The sequence below is a fragment of the Melanerpes formicivorus genome, unplaced genomic scaffold (genome assembly GCF_026170545.1).
Source record: "Melanerpes formicivorus ecotype bairdi unplaced genomic scaffold, bMelFor1.0.p_v2 SCAF_150, whole genome shotgun sequence".
Classification (NCBI taxonomy): Eukaryota; Metazoa; Chordata; class Aves; order Piciformes; family Picidae; genus Melanerpes; species Melanerpes formicivorus.
The window spans coordinates 180,676-205,674 of record NW_027142502.1 but is presented as its reverse complement, the minus strand read 5'-3'; the positions used below and the strand labels follow the sequence as shown (position 1 = coordinate 205,674).

Here is a 24,999-nt window from a genome sequence, read left to right as displayed (position 1 = left end):
GGACCCTCAGGGATCATCTGGTCCAGCCTTGGGAAAAGCATGGTCTAGGTAAGATGGCCCAGCACCCAGATGAATCTGAAAAGCATCCAGGAATACTCAAGTGTTAATACTCAAGTGTTTTGCTTAAACAGACCAGGCCTCAGGATTCTGAGCGACAAGAGAGAAGAGCATAGCTGGGGATCAGCAACCAAACCACCCTGTGCTACACAGACATCTCAGTTACTTCCAGACCAGATCATGGAGGCACAGCAGATTGCACTGTAATCCTTTTAACTCAAAACATTACTGAGCTTTGGGACTGAGGCTGCAGACAGTGCAAACGTGGGAGGCATGGGAGTATGTTACCAAGCTGAGCCTTCCAGACTTCTAAGTCAAAGTCATGTTTTAGGGCAAGCTTCTAAGGTGCTTTGGTTATTAATATGGGCAGATACTGGTTTTAGACCAGCAGTCTGTATAAAATACTGGAAACTTTTTATTGCCAGTAATACTCATTTCTCATCTGGAGACATATAATACAGCACAGCTTTTGAATGTGTTTTTTTTTTGTGTGGTCTAAATATTTTCTAGCTTACAACCTGGCTTTCAAACATCAAAAGGCTCTTGCATAGGAAACAAGCTCTAAAAGTAGAAAACAACAATTTAAGAGGTCAGTGGTTGTATTTAGGAAAGATAATTAATTATAGAAAAGTTAGGTTTTCTACAAAACCCTTGACAAAAAACAGGAGTCAAAGACAAGAGCAAAGAAATATGATGTTAGGGTTAGTAACTGAGCCCCATGTAGGGAATACTCAGGCATCAGTGTATTAGTGACTGCTCAGCTGTCACCCATTTTGTGATCTTACTCTTGATGAATTAAGTCACATTCACTGAAGATGGCTCACTAAATCAGTACCAGCACCACCATTACATCTTCATGATAGGTTATACTCTTTGTATCCTGTAATTCTTTTCTGCTCCTGCTCCTCTCTTTACTGGTTTTTAAGTAGTTGCACTCAGAGGCTTCCATTGGGATACAAGCAACATTTATGTTCTGCACTTAGGACTTATTGGAGTGGCAACTGTTTCTCTGTTCCCCACTGAAAAGAAATTTGGCTTCACTAGTGACACAGATTGCCTAGCAAGCAGACTTTCACAGCACAATGAGGTATTTCTCCACTCCATCCCACAGATGCCTTCAGCATCTTCTGTTCCCTGATCAAGTCAGATAGATCTGTTCCTCCCACCCAACCCTCCCACCCCCTCCCCAGCCTCAAGTCTCTGTGGATTGACAAAGCTTTACAAAAATCATTTAATTTCAAAGCCATTTCCTGTTTACCTGGAGTGGCATCTTCTGGGATGTCAAAGGAATACACTGGCTTGGAGAATTTGGGAATATGGTCATTAACATCACTAACAGTGATGTTTATTCTCATGTCTGAGGACTGTAGGCCATCATCCGCACGAACCAGCAAGGAGTACTTGGAGCGGCGCTCCCGGTCCAGGCGCTTGGTGGCTATCAGGTCTCCTGACTCGGGGTCAATGTGGAAGCTATCATCTGCACCGCTGATAATAGTGTATGTGACGAGGGCATTGGCTCCCTAAGCAAAAACAGAAGTGGTCAAATCAACCTATTTGCCAGCAAAACCGCATCCCCATTTTCAGTAAGGCAAGAATCATTCCAGTAACTGCACTTGGCAAATAGTTTTCACAGCAGTTTCCTTTAATAAACAGCCTTCCTGCCCAGTCCCCCACCAAAGACCCACACACAGAGAGCTTTTATTTATGAGATGTGAAGTGATGAGATTATCTAGACAACTTCTGCTCCATTCTTCATAATAAAAGATCACTTCCAGTCACTACCATACTGTGCTGTGATACCTGTTTTAATTGCAGACCAGCAGATACCTGTTTTAATTACCAGCCAGAAGTGTGACCAGCAGAATGAGGGAGCTGCTTCTCCCCCTTTACTCTGCTCTTATGAGACCCCACCTGAAGCACTGCGTCCAGTTCTGGTGCCCCCAGTATAAGAGGGACATGGAACAGCTGGAGGGGGTTCAGAGGAGGGCCACAAAAATAATCAGAGGGCTGGAGAACCTCCCCTACGGAGACAGGCTGAGTGAGTTAGAGAAACAAAGGGTATGAGGAGACCTTATAGTAGCCTTCCGGTACCTGAAGGGTGCCTATAGGAAAGCTGGGAAAGGGCTTTTTACAACAGCTTGTTGTGGCAGTATGAGAGGGAATGGACTGAAGCTTGGGGAGGGCAGATTTAGAATGGATGTTAGGAACAAGTTCTTTACAGTAAGGGTGGTGAGACACTGAAACAGGTTGTCCAGGGAGGTTCTGAATGCTCCCTCCCTGGCAGCGTTGAAGGCCACATTGGATGAGGCCTTGGGCAGCTTCCCTCTTAACAGAGATCAGTGTTTATTCTTCCTGTTTTGTGTTCAAAGGTTCAATTACATCTCTGCCAGTACGATCAGCTCTGCCTTTCTCACTCTGGAAGAAGGATGGAAGGAGGAGGAGTGAGAAGAATGCCAGGAGGGAGGACAAGAGGTAGCCATGCAGCAGCTCCACTGGCCAGCATGCATGGGAAGAGCTGCAGCTCCCGGTCAGGAGAAACTCCTTGAAGCCTTGCTTGCAGCAGCCCCTCAAAGACCAGTTTCTGCATGGAAATACATTTATCCCTGTAAACAAATAACCCCAAACTGACAAATCATGTATCATTAAAATCACAGTACTGATCTCTTGGGTTGTGCTGGAAGTCAAAAGCATTTGCTTTTAGGTCAAATAAAATGTCTCATTTGTCCTTGGGGGGAAGAAACCAAACACACCAACCAGACTGCCATTGATTTTGAGCATTCTGGATAAAAGGAAAATAAAAGTAATGTTACACAGAAAAAAAAATATAATCCTTTAATTCTTTCCCCACCCTCACCCCCCAAAAAAAAGATTGAAACTAAAACTTAGGACAAAACCATGGAAAATTATAGTCAAAATATACTGCTACAGTGATTTTGCCTCAGCCCTGCCCTGTCACAAACACTGGGAAATGCCACCTGCATCCAGTCTGTGCCACTGAATATTAATAAAAGAATCCACCCACCTTACAGATCTTAGCTCTGAGGAATACTAGGGTTTCCTAGAAAAAAAGGAAGCTACCTGAGCTCTGTCATTTTGGTTTTAGCAGACTGACATTGGTCTTTAAGAGAAAACAGAGAAAGAGCCAAGACCCTGGGTCACATCCTTCTTTTTGCATGACAGGCTTAAGAGCGCAGAAGGTTTGGTAACCTCCACCACCTGATACCTGTACCTACCTATACCCTGCATGACAACTGTTCCTGGCAATGCATTTTGGTGGATGAGCAGATACTTACTGTGGCCTTTGTGGTGAATAACAGATCAAAGAGATCAGGGAGAAAGAAATTCTACAGCTGTCTCAAACAGTCTTTACTTTAAAAAAGCAAATTAAGAGAGATAAACACCTGCTCAGATAGTTTCATAGTTTCATAGTTTCATTTAGGGTTGGAAGGGACCACAAGGATCATCTAGTTCCAACCCCCCTGCCATGGGCAGGGACACCCCACACTAGATCAGGCTGGACAGAGCCTCATCCAGCCTGCTCTTAAACACCCCCAGGGACGGGGCCTCGACCACCTCCCTGGACAACCCATTCCAGGGTTTCACCACTCTCATGGTGAAGAACCTCCTCCTCACATCTAGCCTGAATCTCCCCACCTCCAGCTTCATTCCATTCCCCCTAGTCCTATCACTACCTGATATCCTGAGAAGTCCTTCCCCAGCCTTCCTGTAGGCCCCCTTCAGATACTGGAAGGCGACAATTAGGTCACCTCGGAGCCTTCTCTTCTGCAGACTGAACAGCCCCAACTCCTTCAGTCTGTCCTCATAGGAGAGGTGCTCCAGCCCTCTGATCATCCTCGTGGCCCTTCTCTGGACACGTTCCAGCACCTCCACATCCCTCTTGTAATAGGGGCTCCAGAACTGGACACAGTACTCCAGGTGGGGTCTCACCAGGGCTGAGTAGAGGGGGAGGATCACCTCCCTCGACCTGCTAGCCACACTTCTCCTGATGCAGCCCAGGATCTGATTGGCTTTGCGGGCTGCAAGTGCACACTGAGAGCTCATGTTGAGCTTTTTGTCCACCAGCACCCCCAAGTCTCTCTCCTCAGGGCTATCCTCCAGCCAGTCACTGCCTAGCCTGTATTTGTGCCTGGGATTGCCTCGACCCAGATGCAGGACCCTGCACTTGCTCTTATTGAACTTCATGAGGTTGGCCTGTGCCCACCTCTCCAGCCTGTCAAGGTCCCTCTGGATGGCCTCCCTTCCCTCCAGCGTGTCTGCTGCACCACACAGCTTGGTGTCATCAGCAAACTTGCTGAGGGTGCACTCAATGCCACTGTCCATGTCCCCCACAAAGATGTTGAATAAGATAGGTCCCAGGACTGATCCCTGAGGGACTCCACTTGTCACTGGCCTCCACTGGGACATGGAGCCATTGACAGCCACTCTTTGGGTGCGGCCATCAAGCCAGTTCCTTATCCATCTAGTGGTCCACCAATCAAACCCATGTGTCACCAGTTTGGAGACCAGGATGTGGTGCGGGACAGTGTCAAAGGCTTTGCACAGGTCCAGGTAAACGACATCAGTTGCTCGCCCCTCATCTATTAATTTTGTCACCTGCTCATAGAAGGCCACCAGGTTGGTCAGGCAGGATTTGCCCTTGGCAAAGCCATGCTGACTGTTCCCAATCACCTCTTCACTATTCTTTTGAGCGAGTAGTGACTCCAGGAGGATCTGTTCCATGATCTTTCCAGGCACAGAGGTGAGACTGACTGGCCTGTAGTTCCCTGGTTCCTCCTTCTTGCCCTTTTTGAAGATGGGGGCAATGTTTCCCCTTTTCCAGTCTGTGGGGACTTCACCAGACTGCCAGGACTTTTGAAATATAATAGAGAGGGGTTTAGCAACCTCATCTGCCAGTTCTCTCAGTACCCGTGGGTGTAACCCGTCGGGTCCCATGGACTTGAACACTTTCAGGTTCTTCAGATGATCACGAACCTGATCTGCACTTACAATGGGCAGTTCTTCCTCCCTGTCCCTGGCTTTGACTTCCATAACATCAGGAGTGTGGCTAGAGGCCCTTGCAGTGAAGACTGAGGTAAAGAAGTTATTAAGTACCTCAGCCTTTTCCTCATCACAGGTGACCATGTCACCATTTTCTTTTCTGAGGGGGCCCACACCTTCCCTAGTCTTCTTCTTCCCATTAATATACCTGTAAAAGTTCTTAGTATTCCCTTTAATCTCCCTGGCTAGATTCAACTCAAACTCTGCTTTGGCTTTCCTGACCAGGACTCTTGCTGCTCGGGCAGCTTCCTTGTATTCCCCCTGTTCTACCTGTCCTTCCCTCCACTTCCTGTAGAGTTTCCTTTTAAGTAATAGTGTGTCCAGTAGCTCCTTGCCCATCCAGGCAGGCCTCCTAGCATTCTTACCTGCTTTTCTCTTTGTTGGTACACAGAGCTCCTGGACACAGAGGAGGTGGTCCTTGAATACTGACCAGCTGTCCTGGGTCCCTCTTCCCTCCAGGGCTTTGTCCCATGACACTTTGGCTAGCAGATCCCTGAAGCGATCAAAATCTGCATGCCTAAAGTCTAGGGTCATGAGCTTGGAATACTTCCTCCTGATTGCCCTGAGGATGTTAAATTCAACTGCTTCATGGTCACTGCAGCCAAGGCCGTCTATGAGCCTCACATTGCTTACCAGCCCTTCCCTGTTGGTGAGAACAAGGTCCAGCATAGCACCATTTCTTGTTGGTTCCTCCACCATTTGGAGGAGGAAGTTGTCTTCTATGCAGTCCAGGAACATCCTGGATTGCTGGTGCCTTGCTGTGTTGTCCCTCCAGCAGATGTCCGGGTGGTTGAAATCACCCATGAGGACCAGGGCTTGTGACCTGGAAGCTGCTTCTATTTGCCTATGGAGGGCCTCATCTGCTTGGATCTGCTGGTCAGGTGGCCTGTAGGAGACCCCCACAGTAATATCTTCTTCCCCTGTCCTGCCTTTAATTTTGACCCATACACTCTCAACTAGCTTATCATCCCTCCCCAGTTGGAGCTCCACTGATTCCAACTGGCTATTGACATAGAGGGCAACACCTCCTCCTCTCCTTCCCTGCCTATCCTTCCTAAAGAGTTTATACCCATCTATGCCTACATCCCAGTCATGGGATTCATCCCACCAAGTTTCAGTAACAGCCACTATGTCGTGGCATCCCAGCAGCACAGTGGCACTTAACTCATCCTGTTTGTTGCCCAAGCTGCGCGCATTCGCACAGAAGCACTTCAGCTGGGCTGGCCCTGTCCTCCTCTTGTGCCAAATCCCCTCGGTTTCCACAGAATGTCCTGGTGGATCATTCGTGGCTTGCCTCAGGGTAGCAAGTTGAGAGCCCTTACCAGCTCTCCTTCTCTCTACTGCTGGTGAGCTGCCCCTCTGTTTGTCACCAGCCAGCAGGAGACTATTAACCCCTTCCCCCTTCAAATCTAGTTTAAAGCCCTATCAATGAGCCCTGCCAATTCCTGCCCCAGGATTCTTATCCCACTCTGGGACAAGTGGGTCCCATGAGTTGTTTTCAGCTCAGGTGCCTTGAAAACCAATCCATGATTGTGGAACCCAAAGCCCTGTCGATGGCACCAGCCCCTGAGCCATGAATTGATCTGTTGGCCCTTCCTCAGTGTGTCCTCATCCATTGCTGACGTTAGAGGGATGGCAGAGAACACGACTTGAGCCCCTGATCCCTTTAGCATTTGCCCTAAGGTTCTGAAGTCTTTCTTAATAGATTGTGAGCCTCTCATTGTTACATCGTCACTGCCCACCTGAAAGACCAGCAGTGGGTAGTAGTCCGAAGGACTCACGAGGTTGGGAATTCTATCTACAACATCTTTTACTTGGGCACCAGGGAGGCAGCTGACCGCTCTATGAAATGGGTCTGGTCTGCATATTGGGCCCTCTGTTCCCCTCAGTAGGGAGTCTCCTATGACGATGACCCTGCGAGGTTTCTTTTCTGGGTAAGTTTTGATGGCTTTGATGAGAGACAAGTGCTAGTTGCCTGAACTTACGAGAGTGCCCTGTGCCAAACCTTCTCTCTGGGGTGTTGTTTCAAAGAGTTGGGCTGACCTAGCTACAAAATGAAATTTAGAAAGAAAACAACCTGCTGCAGGTGCCCAGCACTGCAGAGTTGCAGGCAGTGCCTTGGTGTGCACAGCAGCTGTGTGCTCAGGTGTACCTTGGGGACCTCACCCGTTTTCCTCCAATTGTCCTGCTTAGCAAAAAAACATTTGATGAGAGTCTAAGATTTCAAAGGTGACCACATTCTTCTTTGCTTGCTTGACTAGCCAGCCTCCTCCTAATAGAGCACAGAGAAAACTGCAGAGACTAGTTTAATCGAAGTAGGAAGCTTATGTGAACTGAGAAGCAAAACAAAATCTACTTTGTTTGTAAGGTTGGCTTGTAAACTTGCTGTCTATTTATAAAACCTTTTAAAAAGCTGCATAGAAATTTCCCATCACCACTGACTTAAAAAAAAAAAGCTGCCAAGTGCTAGAAACTGTTGTAATAGTTGCATGGTTTAGTTGGTTGGGTGGTGTTGGATGATAGGTTGGACGCGATGATCTTGAAGGTCTCTTCCAACCTGGTCTGGTCTGGTCTGGTCTATTCTATTCTATTCTATTCATTAGTAATTGCTAAAGCCTAGACACCCAGAGAATGTCTTTCCACCTTTTCTCAGCAGGACCTTGGGAGACCTTAATGCCGCCTTTCAGTACTTAAAGGAGGGCAATAATAAAGATGGGGACAATCTTTTTAGCAGGGCTTGTTTTGACAGGAAAAGGTGTGATGGTTTTGAACTAAAAAGAGGGAGATTTGGACTAGTTATAAGGATTGCTCAGAGAGGTGCTAGAAGCCCCATCCCTGGAAACATTCCAGGTCATGTTCGATGGGGCACTGAGCCACCTGATCTAGGTAAAGATGTCCCTTCCTATTGCAAAGGTTTGGATGAGTTTGGGTTTTGTACACCACTCAGCCAGTAGTTTTAAGGGTTCTGTCACCCTTTGAAGCTACAACTTTGATCCTGAAATCTGTGCACATAGCAAAGGCAGTATGCTGGCTTAGTGAGTTGCATATAAGGGCTGCATGTACCAAAAAAAAGAAGTCAAAAAGACAGTAAGTAAGGTAAGTATCTTGGCTCTAAACTGCACATTGCTAAGAAACTCTGGACTCTGTAAAGAGCTTGAGTTCCAAATGTTGTGGTAGGGAAATTGTAATCATCTTGTCTTACAAAAAGATTGACTGATTTCTGTTTAAGGTAAAAAAAACAATTCCCACTGGATGGAATGTTTCAGGATGGATAACAACTTAGGTGCAGTTTAGCAGTGGTCAAAAAGAGGCTGAAGCATAATATATTGCCAAAATCTTACATTTCTTTTTGCCATATCAGGGCAGAGAGTGGTAGGTGAACACTTCTTAATTTGAAGACAAACAGAATTTTTGTTACAGATATGCACCTTCCCATTTTTTTTTTCCCTTTTCTCTACATCAGGCTGCTACCAGAAAAATAAAGGGGAGAACAAAATGCTCATAATCACATGCATACCATTCCTGGGGGGTTTTCCAGTGGTTCCCTCCATAGCAGTAAGATTAAGTACATCAATTAACAATCACAGGACGACTAACCAAGCTAACACAAAAAAGGCCAGCAAGAAAAATTCTCTGGAGGAGGTTGAATTACCTTATTATTTGAATGCAAGAATTTCTCCTTGTTGTCAAGTGTAACCCTATACTTTAATGACAACACAAACTTCTTTCCATGCTCATATTGGCTTTTCAGGCCTTTCCCCAATGGAAAGAATCAGCTTCAAGTGAAAGAAGCAGCATGATTAACATTTTCATAACTTACTTTCCAAAAGCAATGATTGTATCAAATGATATTTGGGTATATTTGCCTGATGGATACAAGAAGACTGCAATATCCCTCACTAAACTGACTGGCCAAGTGCTTAACAGCTGCTCAAAGGCTTTTGTTGATATCTTAATAGCTCCTTAGTTGCAGCATTCTCACAGTAATGAATCTAAGTGAGCAAAACTATTTTGCAAACAGGCTGATCTACACAACACATATATTATCAGTATTTCTTTTCCTCCCCTTTGGGTGAAATAAAGCCTCTTGTAGGAAAGGATAATATTTATATTAAGTAGTTCTAGTCACAGGGCAAGTAGGCATTAACAAAAGTTTTCTTGCTCTCCAAGGCTCATCTCACAGTAATTTTATTACACACCTTGAAATTGGGATGAATTGAAACATTGCTGCTTCAAAGTTAGGTTGGATCTCAAGCTGGGGTCTTAAATTGAGTACTAATAAATCTTTATCATCAACTGGGTAGTCCAGCACCTCCAGTTCATTGGCTATGGTATATGATGAGACTGATAACAAGAGCATCTAAAAGCAAAACATGGGGTATTTTTTGCCATTGGTGGAATCACTGTTTAAGAGATGTTAGGAAAGCATGAAGTCATTACCAGAGAGTCACAGAATGTATTTTTGGGTTTGGAGAGATCTTTAGACTCTAGTCATTTAGTTCAACCTCACAGCAATGAGCAGGGACATCTTTAATCAGAAAGTTTGCTCACATGCCAAAACAACCTGATCTGGAATGTTCCCAGGGATGGGACACCTACCACCTCTCTGGGCAACATGGGACAGTGTTTCACCACCCTCATTGTAAAATATTGCTTCCTTAGGAAAAAATTGTTTGCAAACCAGTCTTCAAGCATGAGGATATTTGTCTTGCTTGTGAGTGCTTGCCTCTGCATGACTCCATGATACTAAGCACAGGTTCACAAACAGGCCAGACACAGTGACCACCAGCACTCCCAAAGCAAAGCTGTCATGAAGGCAAGAGGTAAAAACACACATTTCCAAACCAGCATTTTTAGTACAGATATTCAGATATAAACCCAAGCTCCTACCTCATCAGCATCCATGGCTGTCAGCTGCAATATTTTAGATCCATCTCCTATATTCTCCTCCACTGTCAGATCCAGCATATCTGTGGGGAATACCGGCGGGTTGTCATTGATATCCTGAAGTGTTATTTCCACCTGGATAAAGCAAGATTCAGGAGAAGTTTCGTGAGCACTGCAAGTTAGACACTGATTGGACCTGAATGTTACAAATCACCCAGTTCTTAAAGGAATCAGGTAGATTGTCCTTAATCACGTGAATTAGACCATTCCCAAATCACACCAACAACAGGCAAAGCCCCTCCGGATATGAAAATTCCACATTGTTATAAAATACTCACAGGAAAGCCTCTAACATAAATAAAGTTAATTTGACTTGTTGATAGCAGCTGATTTTAAATGGTCCTAGTCTAGTTTACATTGGAAAAGATCCACTGATGGACTGTCATTGTAATCCTCAAAGTCAGCCTCTGGAGAGTAGCTGCCAAGTCCCGGGGCAGGAGATCATTCAACCGTTAAATGCTGCCTGACATAAAGATGAGGTGGTGTAAAATTCTCTCTGAAATGTTTATATATTGGCAACTCTCTGTTCATAGAGAGGAAAAAACACCCTTGCACACTTTATACTTAAAAAAGAATAAAATCTGAGTTTTGCTCTCTCTAAGCCCTCCCCTAATTGCAAACATAAATGTTACTTTAGAAGCACCCACTAGCATCTAGTTTCCTTGCCTGTGCACACCTAAACACATGTTCTTTTCAGATGCAACATTTGTGTGCTCCTCCAAGTAGCAATGACAGTGCCCAAAAGGCTGCTTTGTGTTCTTTACTCCTAGTTTTTCCATAAGCAAGATTGCTGCCCTGCTGATGTTAATGCAAAAAGCTGCTCTGGATATCACCATTGGTCTCTGGCATATAAGCCACATAGGGAGACACTTTCCACCTAGGCAACTAAGCCATCCTCAGTCACTTCAAGAAAGCGAACTCTTTCAGTTTGTGTTTGGTATTTATACCTGCAGTAGGTTACTGTTACTCTCAGCCTGCCAGAACTTTTCCACAGGACTGAAAAGAACTGCAGTGTCTTTAAAAACAGAGCAAATAATACATTAATATTAAGGACATATTTGCAGGGAGCACAGACAAAATACTGGTCCTATGGGTCCTCCATGGCCTTTCATAGAAGGCCATTACTTATTTATACCATATTTAATTTCTTTTATCATGCAGAAATAGTACATAAAAGTTTGAGACAGATTAAATAGGAGGTTTTGTCATCAAATTTAAATCTCTGCTAACAGAAGCAGAAGTGCTGGCCAGACCATCACAAACCAGCCAACCAACCTGATACAAACTATCAGGGAATAGAACAGCCCAGGTTGGTTTTCTTGGTGATTGCTGCATCTGGGTGACAATTAATCACAAAAAATGGCAGAGCTGCAGTAAAAAACGACAGATGAAGGATTTTTGCCTCCCTGAACTGGCACAGCAAACTATATATGCTCTGTTGCTCAAAGTATAGCATTTCCCCAGATATGGTTTCAAGGTAAAGCAGCTGCACAGCTCTAAAATTTATTTATTCATACTATACATGTCATGGGCAGCTAATGTTTCAACTGTAGGTGACATTTCACCACCAGAAACCTTTTTCATGAGAGACTGCCCTTTGTAAAAATGGTATGAAAAATATATGACAGCTTCTGGGGGTTTGGGTTAGAAGCTGTGCATTGCCTACAGCTTGTATAATGTAAAACAGTCAGAATCCAAGAATCCAGATGGCTAAGGGTTGGGGACAAAATCCATTAATTATAAAGCCATGTTCCAGAGAACTGGACAAAAAAAGAAGAAGAAGAATAGAGTAAGCAATTTTATCCTGAAAAATCAGCTCACAAGTAAACAAGGACACTGTATTTCATACCAGAGACATGCTTTAAATGGTGTAAAAAAATCAGGAAATGCTCTAATAAGGGAGAGAAATTTTTAGACAGAGACCACAAGTTTATTTGTTCATTGGGGAGCTGAAAAAAAGTCAGAAACTTTTGTGTGTAAGACTCAGAAAGCTTTTGTGCATGTGTTGGTGAAATCTACACAAAACTACACTACATGTGTGCAAATTGTAGAATGATGCTTTTCCCTCACACGTTTAATGTATCAGGAAAAGCAAATAAACCAAACCACTGAATAAACCTCTCCCTCATACTTATGCTGCAGAAAAATGTGTTGCTTATTTACTGTGCCTTGTGAAATAAACAGAATAATTTTACATATCAATTTCTACACAAACTAATTCTGGGTGATTTTTGTGTGTGTGTGTGTGTGTGTTTGTTTTAATGTTCAATTCACAGATCATAGAACGGTTTGGCTTGGAAGGGACACCACAGTCAGTGGAGACATATTCCACTAGATCAGGTTGCTCAGAGCCTTGCTGAGCCTGACCTTGAATTATCTCCAGGGATGAGGCCTCAACTACCTCCTCCCTGGGCAGCCTGTTGCAGTGTTCCACCACCCTCATGGTAAAGAATGTGTTCCTAACATCCAGTCTAAATCTGCATACAGCAAACCACAAAGACTTGCACAAGCAATTAGTCAAACAACAGGAAATTTCCCTGAGTTTGATTCACATTTCTCATTCTTCAGGCTTAGTGACATTCTCACAACTAATGCCATGCCCTGGCCATTATTACAGATGGTCAACCCATCCTCATCTCTGACAACCTGATTGCTGCAGCTTGCTGTCACAGACATTTTCAAAGCAGAGGAAGCATTAATAACTTTGAGCTTGTTAAGATTATTATTTGCTGCTCAAATTAGTCTCTTGTGTTTTTTCTCCTTAAATTCCAAAGAGACTGAGGCAGCACTTGCTTCAAACAGTTTTGCCTCAATTTACTTTAAATGGAGATGCAAGAAAAAACAAGAATGCTTTTCTGCACTCAGACAAACCCCTCAGGCCCTAACAGATATAAAAGATACCATACCAGGACCTCATTTCATGAAGCACACAGTATCTATTTAAACATTTAGGGCATGAACCTGAACAAGAGAACTTACTTGGAAACTCACTGTTGTTTCAAAATGCTGTCTTTACTTGGAGGAAAGTATAAAATACCATCTTTGAAATAACTGATGGCATTGATGAGGAGCCTCTATAAAAGGGACTCTTCACACAGAGTGATGCTGCAGTGTAAAATCTTCCATAGCTCCCTACTTTGTACCTGGTTCTGAAAGCAACTTATTCTCAGGGGCAAGGAGGAACTCAATTATGATGGAAGCCAAGGGAAGAAGCAAAGATTCTTTTCTTTGCTAATCAAAATGAATATGACTTCGTGTTTGAATAATCCATTCTTATATTTATTGAGTGAATATTTACGTTGAATTAAGGAACAGTTGCTAACAGATGAAGTTTAGCTTCTCAGCACAAAAGAACCAATCCACTTCAAAACTATTAGTACCCTGGCAATTATTACTGAGCAGGCTGGACAAATTCCATGCCCAACACAAAAAGCTTAACATGAGAGTTTCATTCTGGAACAAGAAATCATTATAGTGACTAAATGTATTGGGTTTATGAGCTACAAAGGTATGTAAAATAAAGCATTGCACTGGCAGGCAATATGCCAAATTCTACCTGGTCGTAACACCTTCTATAAACCGATGGACTTGTTTGTCTAGGACCTACTCCTCTGCTTTATTACACTTATTAACATTTCTTTTCCTTTTACTTCAAGGTGAGGAGGGTTTACATAGACAGCCTACTTTTCTACAGTTCTTCCATCTATCAAATGAGAATGAGAGGAAAAAAAGATGCCCCAGGAAAGTGGCAGAATGAGCTCATGTGGCAGCAGCGGGGGGCCCACAACGCGTGCAGCCATTCTTGCTTGCAGCCACCCTCTCCCTGTTACGCGCTCGATCAGAGATATACAGATAGAACATGACCTAAGAAGAAAGGAACTCCCAGATGCCTCCCATGTTCAATACTTCTTCAAATGCTACAGCTATTTGATTAAAGATCAAACAGAGTAGAAAGGCAACAGCTTTTCTTTCAATTTATTCGTTGTTGAGTCATTCTTCTTCCCTTTGCTTGCTGCCGTGATGTTCGCTGCCTCTCTCAAGAGATACCATCTAACAATCTACAGGCAGCATTGGCAAACACCACCCTGAAGACTTTTTCCTTTATGTTTTAAGCCATTACATGATCCTTCACATGAAAAAAATTAAAGGAGTTTATTCTTCTTTGCTAGAGACCATTGCAGTGCATCAGCAATTTTAAACAGAACAAAAGGATTCTATTCCTCAACCCTTAGCAAATATTCTAAATAATATCATTCATCATGATAAAAGGATAACTCAACTATGAATTTATCACATCCATGCCACTAACTGAAGAATCCAGGCAACACTAGCCATTTTTCTCCTGCCTCCATCACTTCAGCTCTTTTGTTCATCCAGCAAACCATGAATAATAGAATAGAATAATAGAATAGAATAATAAACCAGGTTGGAAGAGCCCTTCAAGATCATCGTGTCCAACCCATCAACCAATCCAACCCACCCAAACAACTAAACCATGGCACCAAGCACCCCATCCAGTCTCCTCCTGAACACCTCCAATGATGGTGACTCCACCACCTCCCTGAGCAGCCCACCCCAATGGGCAATCACTCTCTCCGTACAGAACTTCCTCCTAACATCCAACCCAAACCTCCCCTGGCACAGCTTGAGACTGTGTCCTCCCCTTCCTCCTCTAACCCTAAACCAAGAGACATACATGTAAATTCCTTTTTTATTGAAGTGAGTAATCATATTAGATGCTCAAATTTGTGAAGTTATGATTATACTAAGTCTTTGCAGGACCAGTGCATGCATGGTTCACATGCTGGAGCGTGTCCAGAGGAGGGCAACAAAGCTGGGGAGGGGTTTGGAGCACAAGCCCTATGAGGAGAGGCTGAGGGAGCTGGGGTTGCTTAGCCTGGAGAAGAGGAGGCTCAAGGGAGATCTTATTGCTCTCTACAACTACCTGAGGGAGATTGTAGACAGGAGGGGGCTGGTCTCTTCTCCCAGGCAACAAGCACCAGAACTAGAAGACACAGTCTCAAGCTGTGCCAGGGGAGGTTTAGGTTGGATGTTAGGAAGAAGTTCTTCATAGATAGAGTGACTGGCCATTGGATGTGCTGCCCAGGGAGGTGGTGGAGTCACCATCACTGGAGGTGTTTAGGAGGAGACTGGGTGGGGTGCTTGGTGCCATGGTTTAGCTGATTAGATGGTGTTGGATGATAGGTTGGCCACAATGATCTTGAAGGTCTCTTCCAACCTGGTCTGGTCTATTCTAATCTATTCTGGTCTATTCTATTCATGCTTCCACCAAGCTGAAGATGGAGGTTAAGTATCAGAGTACAAGAAAGCAAAATTTCATTTCAAGAAAGAAAAGAAGAAAAATCCTTCTTTTTAAAAAATAAAAATAATAGTAATAAAAAAACTTCCTATTCCCAGAAAAAATCTCTAACAGAATGTTTTTAATAATGATGAGAACCCATAAGCTACCCTGAATCAGTTTCCCACCTTGCTCTAACTAAAATACTTGGAAAGAGTAAGCGTGGAGGCGAAAAATAAACACGTTTTAAAATTGCTTGAACAACCAATAATAGCATAGCTCAGGGAGGTGGAAAACCTGAAGTGCAGATCATGCAGATTTGCAATTTCCACAACAGGATGGAAAGCCCATTTATAAAGCAAATGTCATGGGACAAGGCAACAGCTTTTGCTTAGACAGAGGCTGAATGAAGTATCTGAATATTCCCGCTTTTCAGGAGGGAAACAATCCCAGTGCATGCTAGTACAATAAAAATCACATTAGTCTATTGTGCTGCAGGCCAGCAAACCTGTTAAATAGAAAAAGTTGTTAAGAATCCCACTGCTAACAGTGGGAAGATTGCACCCAGGGAGAAAACGTCAAAGAAAACCCCAAACCAACCAGCTCGAAAAAGACTCTGCCTGGAAAGAAGTAACAGACAAGTTTGAACGTCCAGAGGCAGCAGCTGTCACTTGACCTTTGAGTTTTGGTGTTACACCTTTGAGAAAAGCCACTGTAGTGAATATAATCCAAATCCTGCAGGCAAAGTCCCTAATTTTAAGTGACAATGACAAGTGCTTAGGCAGTAAGTGGATGTGTCAGCCATACACTTAGGCCGTAGACACTTGAGATCTCTCTACAGGAGACCAGAACACTACACTTGGTTTTGATATCTGAGCTCAACCAACACAGTATAAAAAGAGATGATTTGATAGCTGTCCTGAACTACATGACTGCCCACTCCATCCCAATGCAGATCAAGTGTTGACCCAGCATGGAACAACAGTTTGAGCCCAACAAGAGCAGCCATTATTAGTAGCATTTCCTCTTCCCCCTCAGAATCAGGAATTACTGCTGATTAGCAGTATTTTTTGTCAATCTGTGTCCAGTTCTAGGCCCCTCAATTTAAGAAGGACATTGAGACTCTTGAATGCATCCAGAGAAGGGCAATGAGGCTGGGGAGAGGCCTCGAGCACAAGACCTATGAGGAGAGGCTGAGGGAGTTGGGGTTGTTTAGCCTGGAGAAGAGGAGGCTCAGGGGAGACCTTCTTGCTCTCTACAACTACCTGAAGGGAGGTTGTAGCCAGGAGGGGGTTGGTCTCTTCTCCCAGGCAACCAGCACCAGAACAAGAGGACACAGTCTCAAGCTGTGCCAGGGGAAGTTTAGGCTCGAGGTGAGGAGAAAGTTCTTCCCAGAGAGAGTTGTTAGCCATTGGAATGTGCTGCCCAGGGAGGTGGTGGAGTCACCATCCCTGGAGGTGTTCAAGAGGGGATTGCACTTGGCACTTGGTGCCGTGGTTTAGTAGTCATGAGGTGTTGGGCAACAGGTTGGACTTGATGATCTTTGAGTTCTTTTCCAACCTTATCAATTCTATGATTCTATGTCTCTTTTTCTCCATTAAATAACTTTCAGGGAAACCTAATTACTAAGTTTTACATCCAATATCTCACTGATTTAACTGACACTACTTAAAATAGGCATAAAATATTTTGGGTTGGAAGGGACCTTTAAAGGTCATGTAGTCCCATACCCTGCAGTCAACAGGAACATCTTCAACTAAATCAGGTTGCTCAGAGCCCCATCCAACCTGACCTGGAATGCTTCCAGGGATGGGACTTCTACTACCTCTCTCTACCCATTCCAGTGTAAAAAAAGTCTTCCTTTGATCTAGTCTAAATCAGATGTAAATCTGCTCCCACTGTTACTTAAAATGATGATGATAATAATAAGATGTCACTTTCTTGTGTTGACTCTGAAGGAATGCTCACATTTGGGGTGCAAAGAAAAGATGCTACAATTTGATTCTTTTTCTCTTGCTTTTGATTTTGGGGGTGTTTTTGATTTCTTGTGTGTGTGTGTTTGGGGGGAGGTGGTTTTTGTTGTTGTTTTGGGGGGGATTTTGCCCTTTTTTGTTTTGTTTAGGTGGCCACTGGGAGTTGCACTGCCTGGAGTCTTGATTAAATGTTTCACTGCCTCCAGCACACTTCATCACGCAGCATAGCCAAAATCTATCCTGGCTTGCCAGTGACTCATGCTTTAGGTATGAGAAGACCATAATAAAGAACATTTTACATAAAAATGCCAAAAAGGTTGGTAATTTGATTCTAAGTAGGTATGCAAGGTCCCTGCATCCAGCCTGCACAGACAATAAGGCATTGTCTGGAAATGTGTTACCTACTGTGGTTACATCTTACCTCCCAGCAAAGCCCAGATGATACTGCCACTGAAAAGAAACATCTTGTTCTTGTGAGAGGGCTGCAAACACCACTTCCAGCAGACATGCAGCACCACTTATCCGTTTGTGCTGGGGATCCATCAGTACCTGGGAAGGGTGTTCATTAAAGCCAGCAACGTAGGACCCAGTATTATTTATGAGCCTGTGAGTAAACATGTGTGGCTGATAAGCTGTGTCCCTCCACATGCTCATGGCAACAGATGAACACACACTAGAGCAGCACATATAAATTGACTTCAGAAACTGTTATATGCAGGGATTACTCCTAGCATGCACACCAGACATCAAAGAAGAACACAAGGGCCATATTGACACAGCCATTAATGAAATGAGCACCAGATCTGGATGCTCACCCTGCTGCTCAGCAGCTCCCTGGTCCAAGGTCAGCAGCAAAGATGCTCTCTGGGCTCCCCAGACTGCCTAGCTCTGCTTCAACCAAGCTGTTCATGTGATTAGATACCCTATCAGGTCCCTCCAGGCAAATATTTGTCCTCCACACAGGACAGCCACAGACTTGTTGGAGTGGGTCCAGTGGAGGCCACAAAAACAATGAGAGGGATGGAACACCTTTCCCAAGAAGAAAGGCTGAGAGAAATGGGATTGTTCAGCCTAGAGAAGAGAAGGCTCCACAGAGACCTTATTGCAGAGTTTCAGTACTTAAAGGTGGCCTAATAAGGTGGCCCTGCTAAATGACTGTTCCCATCTTTCTTATAGGCCTTCATAATGACAAGTGGGGGTTTAGGGGGTGATTCCATTGTTTGAAAAGCCAGAACAGGAAAACAAAAAAGGCTTTTCCAAAAGACAAAGCAAGCCATGCTGTCATTCCTGTTCTCCCTGAAATCAGCATTTTCAGTTAATGTTTTAATGTTTCAGCACTACATCATTTACTGCTCTCTAAAAAGAGTCACGGCTTCACATGCAAGAGAAGGAATTAAGACTGGGTTCAGGAATGCAATACTCAACCCTTGGTTAATTTAAGAAAGCAAGAGCAGGCTGACTTTAAAATGCACATCAGAACACACACAATCACGTACATGGAAACCCAAAATAACCCAACCCCACAAGGAATGAGAGAGAAACGTCAGAGAGGAGCAAGATACAAAAGCGATAAGAAATGCCACAAGCGGTGGTGGGGCTTTCCCCCCTTCACCACCAAGGCCATAATGAAATACAGGTTCTTTTGTCATCTCTGATAAATGAGTAACATGTGGAGCTCAGTCAACATTCATACAGTTTAAAAAAAAAAAGAGATTGATTGCTCAACTAAGTTATTCTGAATTCCAGTTCAACAGGACCAACTAACACACTAGGACCTCCCCCAAGTCTGCCCAGAAAGGGCAACCCAGCAGGACCAAAGAGTAGTTGGACCAGCATGAAGGACCATAAGCTGCTCTAAATGCATACAGCACCCCTGTACACAAGTGTGTATACCTGCACAAAACAAGGGTCAGGTTGACAGGCCAATCTACCTGCTCATTGCAGGTACCTGGAGAGGGACATGGCAGAGCTTCTCCAAGTCTCCTCTCCCACCAAGCCAGTGCTGATGATGCAGTCCAGGTGAGCACAAGCACACTTTCCCTGGAGAAGATGACATGAACCATGACACCTCCCAAGACTGCAGAGCATCAGTTTTCCATTCTATACTGGAACAACATCTCACAGACGTTTTACAGCACAAGTCAGTGCCCAAGCACTATTGCATTCACTTAATCTAAAAAACCATGAGTGTGTGCATGGTCCAACTTATAATGTGGAAATGCACTGACCTGGGAAGGACCATGGGAGTATACACCTCAGTGACTGCTACATATACTAAAATAGAATAGAATATACCAGGTTGGAAGAGACCTTCAAGATCATCAAGTCCAACCTATCATCCAACACCATCTAATCAACTAAACCATGGCACTAAGCACCCTGTCAAGTCTCCTCCTGAACACCTCCAGTGATGGTGACTCCACCACCTCACAGTATCACAGTATTGCCAAGGTAGGAAGAGACCTCAAGGATCATCGAGTCCAACCTGTAACCACAGACCTCATGACTAGACCATGGCACCAAGTGCCATGTCCAATCTCCTCTTGAGCACTCCTCGGGCAGCCTATTCCAATGGGCAATCACTCACTCTGTGTAAAACTTCCTCCTAACCTCCAGCCTAAACCTCCCCTGAGACTGTGTTCTCTTGTTCTGGTGCTGGTTGCCTGGGAGAAGAGACCAACCTCTGCCTGTCTACAATCTCCCTTCAGGTAGTTGTAGACAGCAATAAGGTCACCCCTGAGCCTCCTCTTCTCCAGGCTAAGCAACCCTAGCTTCCTCAGTCTCTCCTCATAGGGCTTGTGTTCCAAGCCCCTCACCAACTTTGTTGCCCTTCTCTGGACATGCTCCAGCAAGTCAACATCCTTCCTAAGAGCAGTCAACATCCTTCCTAGAAAGAGCAGTTTACTACAGCACACATTTCAAGGTGCAGTTGGTTCTTACACCTCTGTCAGGCCACTGAGCATGGTGAGGAGAGCAGGAAGAACAGAGCAGCTCCATCCATACCTTGATGGTATGGATTCCTCTACGCACCTTTTCCCTGCCTACCCACAGATGCTGGGACAGGCACACACACACACATAGTCCTATATAATTGCCCCAGATAGAAGGACTGATTTTCCTCATCAAGATGTTTTCTTCAGTGCCTAGCAGTACTAGTCACAAAACCTATTCCAAATACCTGCCAAACCAATACAAACACTTGGCCAACGCTAGGGAGGTTCAGCTCACTAGTTTGGGAAAGGTTTGGAATTTCTAATTTTATATATATTTTTTTAAAAACTACTTAAAACACTGTACATTTGGGAACTGTTTAGTTTATAACTTTGCATTTAATTAAATGAGGCCTACTGCCATGTAATAAGAAATTGATTGAATTGGTAAGAACGTTTCTGGCCATGCCAGAAGAAAAAAAAGAGATGATAAAAATAAGAAGGATATAGGCAGAAAAAGTAAGCATTAGCAGTTCAAGAATGGGAATATCACACCTTTAAACTAAATACATCACCCAATTAAACTTCCAGGTGTGACATTTAAGACATATTCAATCACAAGGACATTAGGATAAATCCACTCTATCACTGAACACCGGAGTCAAGAAACCACAGGTTGGGTTTTTGACCTTGGGAGTGAAAGGGGATTAAAGACACAGGACTGAATGTTGGCTGATGTTTTGCAGTGTTATGAGGGCTGTACAGTGGCAAATTTCAGAGTAAAAAAAGCCTATATAGAATTTAGCAAATAAAATACAGAAGGCCAATGTGTTACTCTCTAATTTAACATTTAGGAGAAGGGGCCCATTTTCCATAAAGGACTAAAAGCTTTTCCCCCCACAGCATCAACAGGCTGCTAGCTAGAAGCTCCAAATATTTCACATCCTCCTAAAAATTTCAGGGAAACATCCTCCTCACCTTATTCTGCAGCAGCTTCACATCTGCTCCTGCAGCACTGGGGGTGGGTGTTCCCTCCCTGTGGCTACAGGCCACTTGCAGCCAGAAAGGCTTTTTCATGTGGCCACATATGTGCCTTCTCATCATGGTTGCCCTCAACAGGCCCAGCTGACCATCAAGGCTATGGTAGCAGAGTCTCCTCTGCCAGCTGGGCAAGCATCTGGGTAATCAGAGGATCATGAAGAGAGTTGGTTAACATGACTTTGCTTAGTGCCAGTGAATCCACACCACCTGGCTCTGCACTGCAGGTTTGTACTCCCCTGCTTTTTCTGACCCTCTGCATGGCTGAAAGAGGCACTGCAGGTCTGCCAGAACAAACATCACATCATGTGGGCCTTCACCAAACTGGGAGATTCAAAGTTACATATAACTACAGACTTCCATCTCAAGAAAAGCTCTGAAGAGCTGAACAATAGAATTATTTTTTTAGCCTGGGAATGTGGAAAGTGGCTGAAAGTAATTGATACAATTTTTCATGGCAGCCAACAAGTTTTAGTATCCCCCCCTCCTTCTTTTCCAAATCTTCTTAATCAGCTGTTGCTCTTTGGATTTGACAAAGAAGAATCAAGCATTAAAGACTAATTAAAAGTCAGCTTTCAGATTGATCATTTCATCACTTCTGTAAATATATACATAACCCTGTGCCCTGAAGAAAAAGCAAGCTAAAGAAAACAGGCCCTCACAGGAATGGCTGGAGTAGCTGGAACAGTGTGCTGATGTGGGATTCTCACAGGCATCTTCCTTAATAAAGAATATGAGGTGTTTTATTTGAGCATAAAGTCAGAGATTTTACTTTTATTGGTTTCCTAAAGATATGGCACATCTTTCATTCTATGTGGAACCTACAGCAACCTATGAAGTTACACTCTCTGGCCACTGCAGTCCATAACAAGAACTTTTAAGAGTCCAACTCCTATACAGATATCCAAGGACTATTATTAGAGTTCTCTCCCCCAATACCAGCGACTTAGCACTGCAGCCAGGCTCTCATTGACTTCCAAGATGAGACATTAAGGGAAGAGCAAAGAGAGATTGTAGACATCTACATACAACACATCAGCAGAGTGAACTTAATTAATGGCCATTAGAATGTGCTGCCCAGGGAGGTGGTGGAGTCACCATCCCTAGAGGTGTTCAAAAAGGGATGAGACATGGCACTTGAAGCCATGGTTTAGTTAGTCTGAGGTGTAGGGTGACAGGTTGGACTTGATGATCTCTGAGGTCTTTTCCAACCTTATCAATTCTGTGAAACTAAGAGCTTCTGTGGTTAATTCCTTCCTCTAATGGCTGACTAAAATGCTAGTGTAGTACACTTCTAGGCTGCCTGGAAAGAGAGGACAGATATAAGAATCATAGAATGCTTTGGGTTAGATGGGACCTTTAAAGGTCATCAAATCCAAGCCCCCAGCAGTGAGCAGGGACTTGCCCAATGGCATGAGGTTGCTCAGAACCCTGTCCAGCCTGACCTGGAATGTTTCCAGAGATGGGGCTTCTACCACCAATCTGGGCAACCCCTTCCTATGTTTCATCACCCTCACTGTAAAAAATATCTTCCTTCTACCTAGTCTGAATCTCCTCTCTTTAAGTCCATCACCTCTTGTCCTACCACAAAAGGCCTTGCTATAAAGATTGTCACCATCTTTCCATATGCCCCCTTTAAGTACTGAAAGGCTGCAATAAGGTCTTCCCAGAACCTTTTATTCTCCAGGCTGAATAACTCCAATGCTCCCAACCTGTGCATATAGGAGATGGGGTTTATCCCTCTGATAATTTTTTGTGGCCCTTCTCCTCCTCAGCTTAATGCTTGATGATGTAAAGCAGCCCTCCTATGGGACACTCCATGACTGATCTGGGGACACTTCACAGCCACCTGCTCCCAATGGACATTGTAAAAATGTACTTTTCTTGTGGACAGTTCTAAGCAAGCACTGATTACTGAGTCAGAAATATCACCAGCAGTTGACAATTACAGTACAAACACAGCTGTCAGGATGGCCATTTGGACTGCTCCAGACAAAGAATGACCAAACCAAAGCCTCCCTTCAATCAAGTCAAAACTAACTTTGAGTTTCGATAATCTTAGTAAACTTTAAAGGGGGGGGAGGAAAAAGAGAAGAAACAAATATACTGGCATTTCTGCATATCTTAATTTTATGTGGCAGGAAGCTGAAACACCACAAGAAAATGGTTCTCATGGTATTTCCAGCACAAGTGAAACCAAAGAGACTTCTCATGTTCAGGTCCCTGTCTGATGTCCTGACTAAACCGACTCAGCAATCCCATGCATGATAGCACTTGGGGTTTTCAGTTATTATCCTGATCATGCCAAATCTTTGATCCTTTGAAAATTCACCACCACTGGTCATTACTACAAACCTCTGGATTGTTAAAAACGTATGGGAAGCATTTTAGCAGGGCTGAGAATCACCAGTTCCCTTCTGAGGGGCATGCTCAGGGGATGGCACCAGGGGGTGGGGGGGAAGAAGCCCAACAATCAAAATGAATGTTCAAACGTAACCATAAAAGATTCAGGACGTCTTCACCCTTAAAGTTCAAAGCACCCTCAAAGTTCAAGCACCTTTAAATACATGACTAAAAGATATAATTCTCTCTCTGGAAGACAGAACCTAAACCAAATTTCTTGGTGTTTATCTTCTGTCTCGCTTCTCCATTCCTCAAAGGTGACACACAAGGTCGTGCATTCAATAGAGTGTTTAGGCTCTAGCATGGGATTTTTTTCAGAAGCATAAGGGGCTCTTCTCTAAATGATCTTGTAGTTTGAACTGGAACAGCACCAGTCTTGGTGGTTTTAACTGAATCAAGCAGTTCTGTGTACTGGGTGTACAAACCGGCCCCCTATCCATGTGGAACAGATTAGAGGGTGATCATTCATTGTATGCTCACAATTGAAGCATTTCAATAGTTTTATAAACAATCAGGGGGAGGGGAAAAAGTGCTTTGAGAACAAAAATGGGATGGTTTAGAGGGAAATGATTGTATTATATTGAAGGGGAGAAGAACAGAAACAGAAAGGAGGAAAAACAAATAATATATTAAAGCACAGAGAGTCATCTATTGGCTCTTAGTAAGAAAATTATGGCAATTAAACTGGGCATTATGGAGAGGTCTACAAAATAATGCTGCAGTTTCTCCCTCTTTCTGTACTGTTTCCTCCACCACCTAAAATTCCTAAATCCCAACCTTCCACAGAGCTTTTTTTTGTTTGTTTTCTCAGCATAATGTAGAAGAAAGCCAGAGCAAAACTTTGATGTAAAAAAAAATATGTATTTTTAGGTAACAACTCTGAAAGCTTTCTGAGATAGTTATCAAGCAATGGAAAGAAGGAGAGCAAGGCAGTCAAGGGGGTCTGAATAATTAAAACAATGGCAACAGCTCAGAAGCCATCACCAGCTCATAGTGTTAATGGTGACAACATAATTACCAATGTAATTTCATAATGAACAGCTGGTGATAGGCCAACTGGGAAAGCATTATGCCTTGAAGACACCACAGTGTGCTTTACAGGGATTTGTTTCTCTTACTACAAGTAATTGCAAAGGAAGTAAGAGAGGTGGCTGCTGTTGTTTCAAAATAATTTACAATTGAAAATATAAATAACTGTGTAGAAACACAGTTTGGAACTGCACTGGTTAGGCCACACCTGGAGTACTCTGTCCAGTTCCGGGCCCCTCAGTTTAGGAAAGATGTTGACTTGCTG

The 24,999-nt window shown here is 43.7% G+C and overlaps 1 protein-coding gene across 1 annotated transcript in view; it reads right to left on the bottom strand.

Moving 5' to 3' along the window:
• Positions 1-24,999, bottom strand: part of FAT4 (FAT atypical cadherin 4) — a 161,930-nt gene that overhangs the window by 74,195 nt on the left and 62,736 nt on the right. The window contains exons 2-3 of the mRNA XM_068168664.1: positions 10,006-10,137; positions 1,316-1,577 (exon numbers count right to left, since the gene is read on the bottom strand). Coding sequence (XP_068024765.1) covers positions 1,316-1,577; positions 10,006-10,137 — 394 coding nt within the window. The remainder of the gene's footprint in view (positions 1-1,315; positions 1,578-10,005; positions 10,138-24,999) is intronic.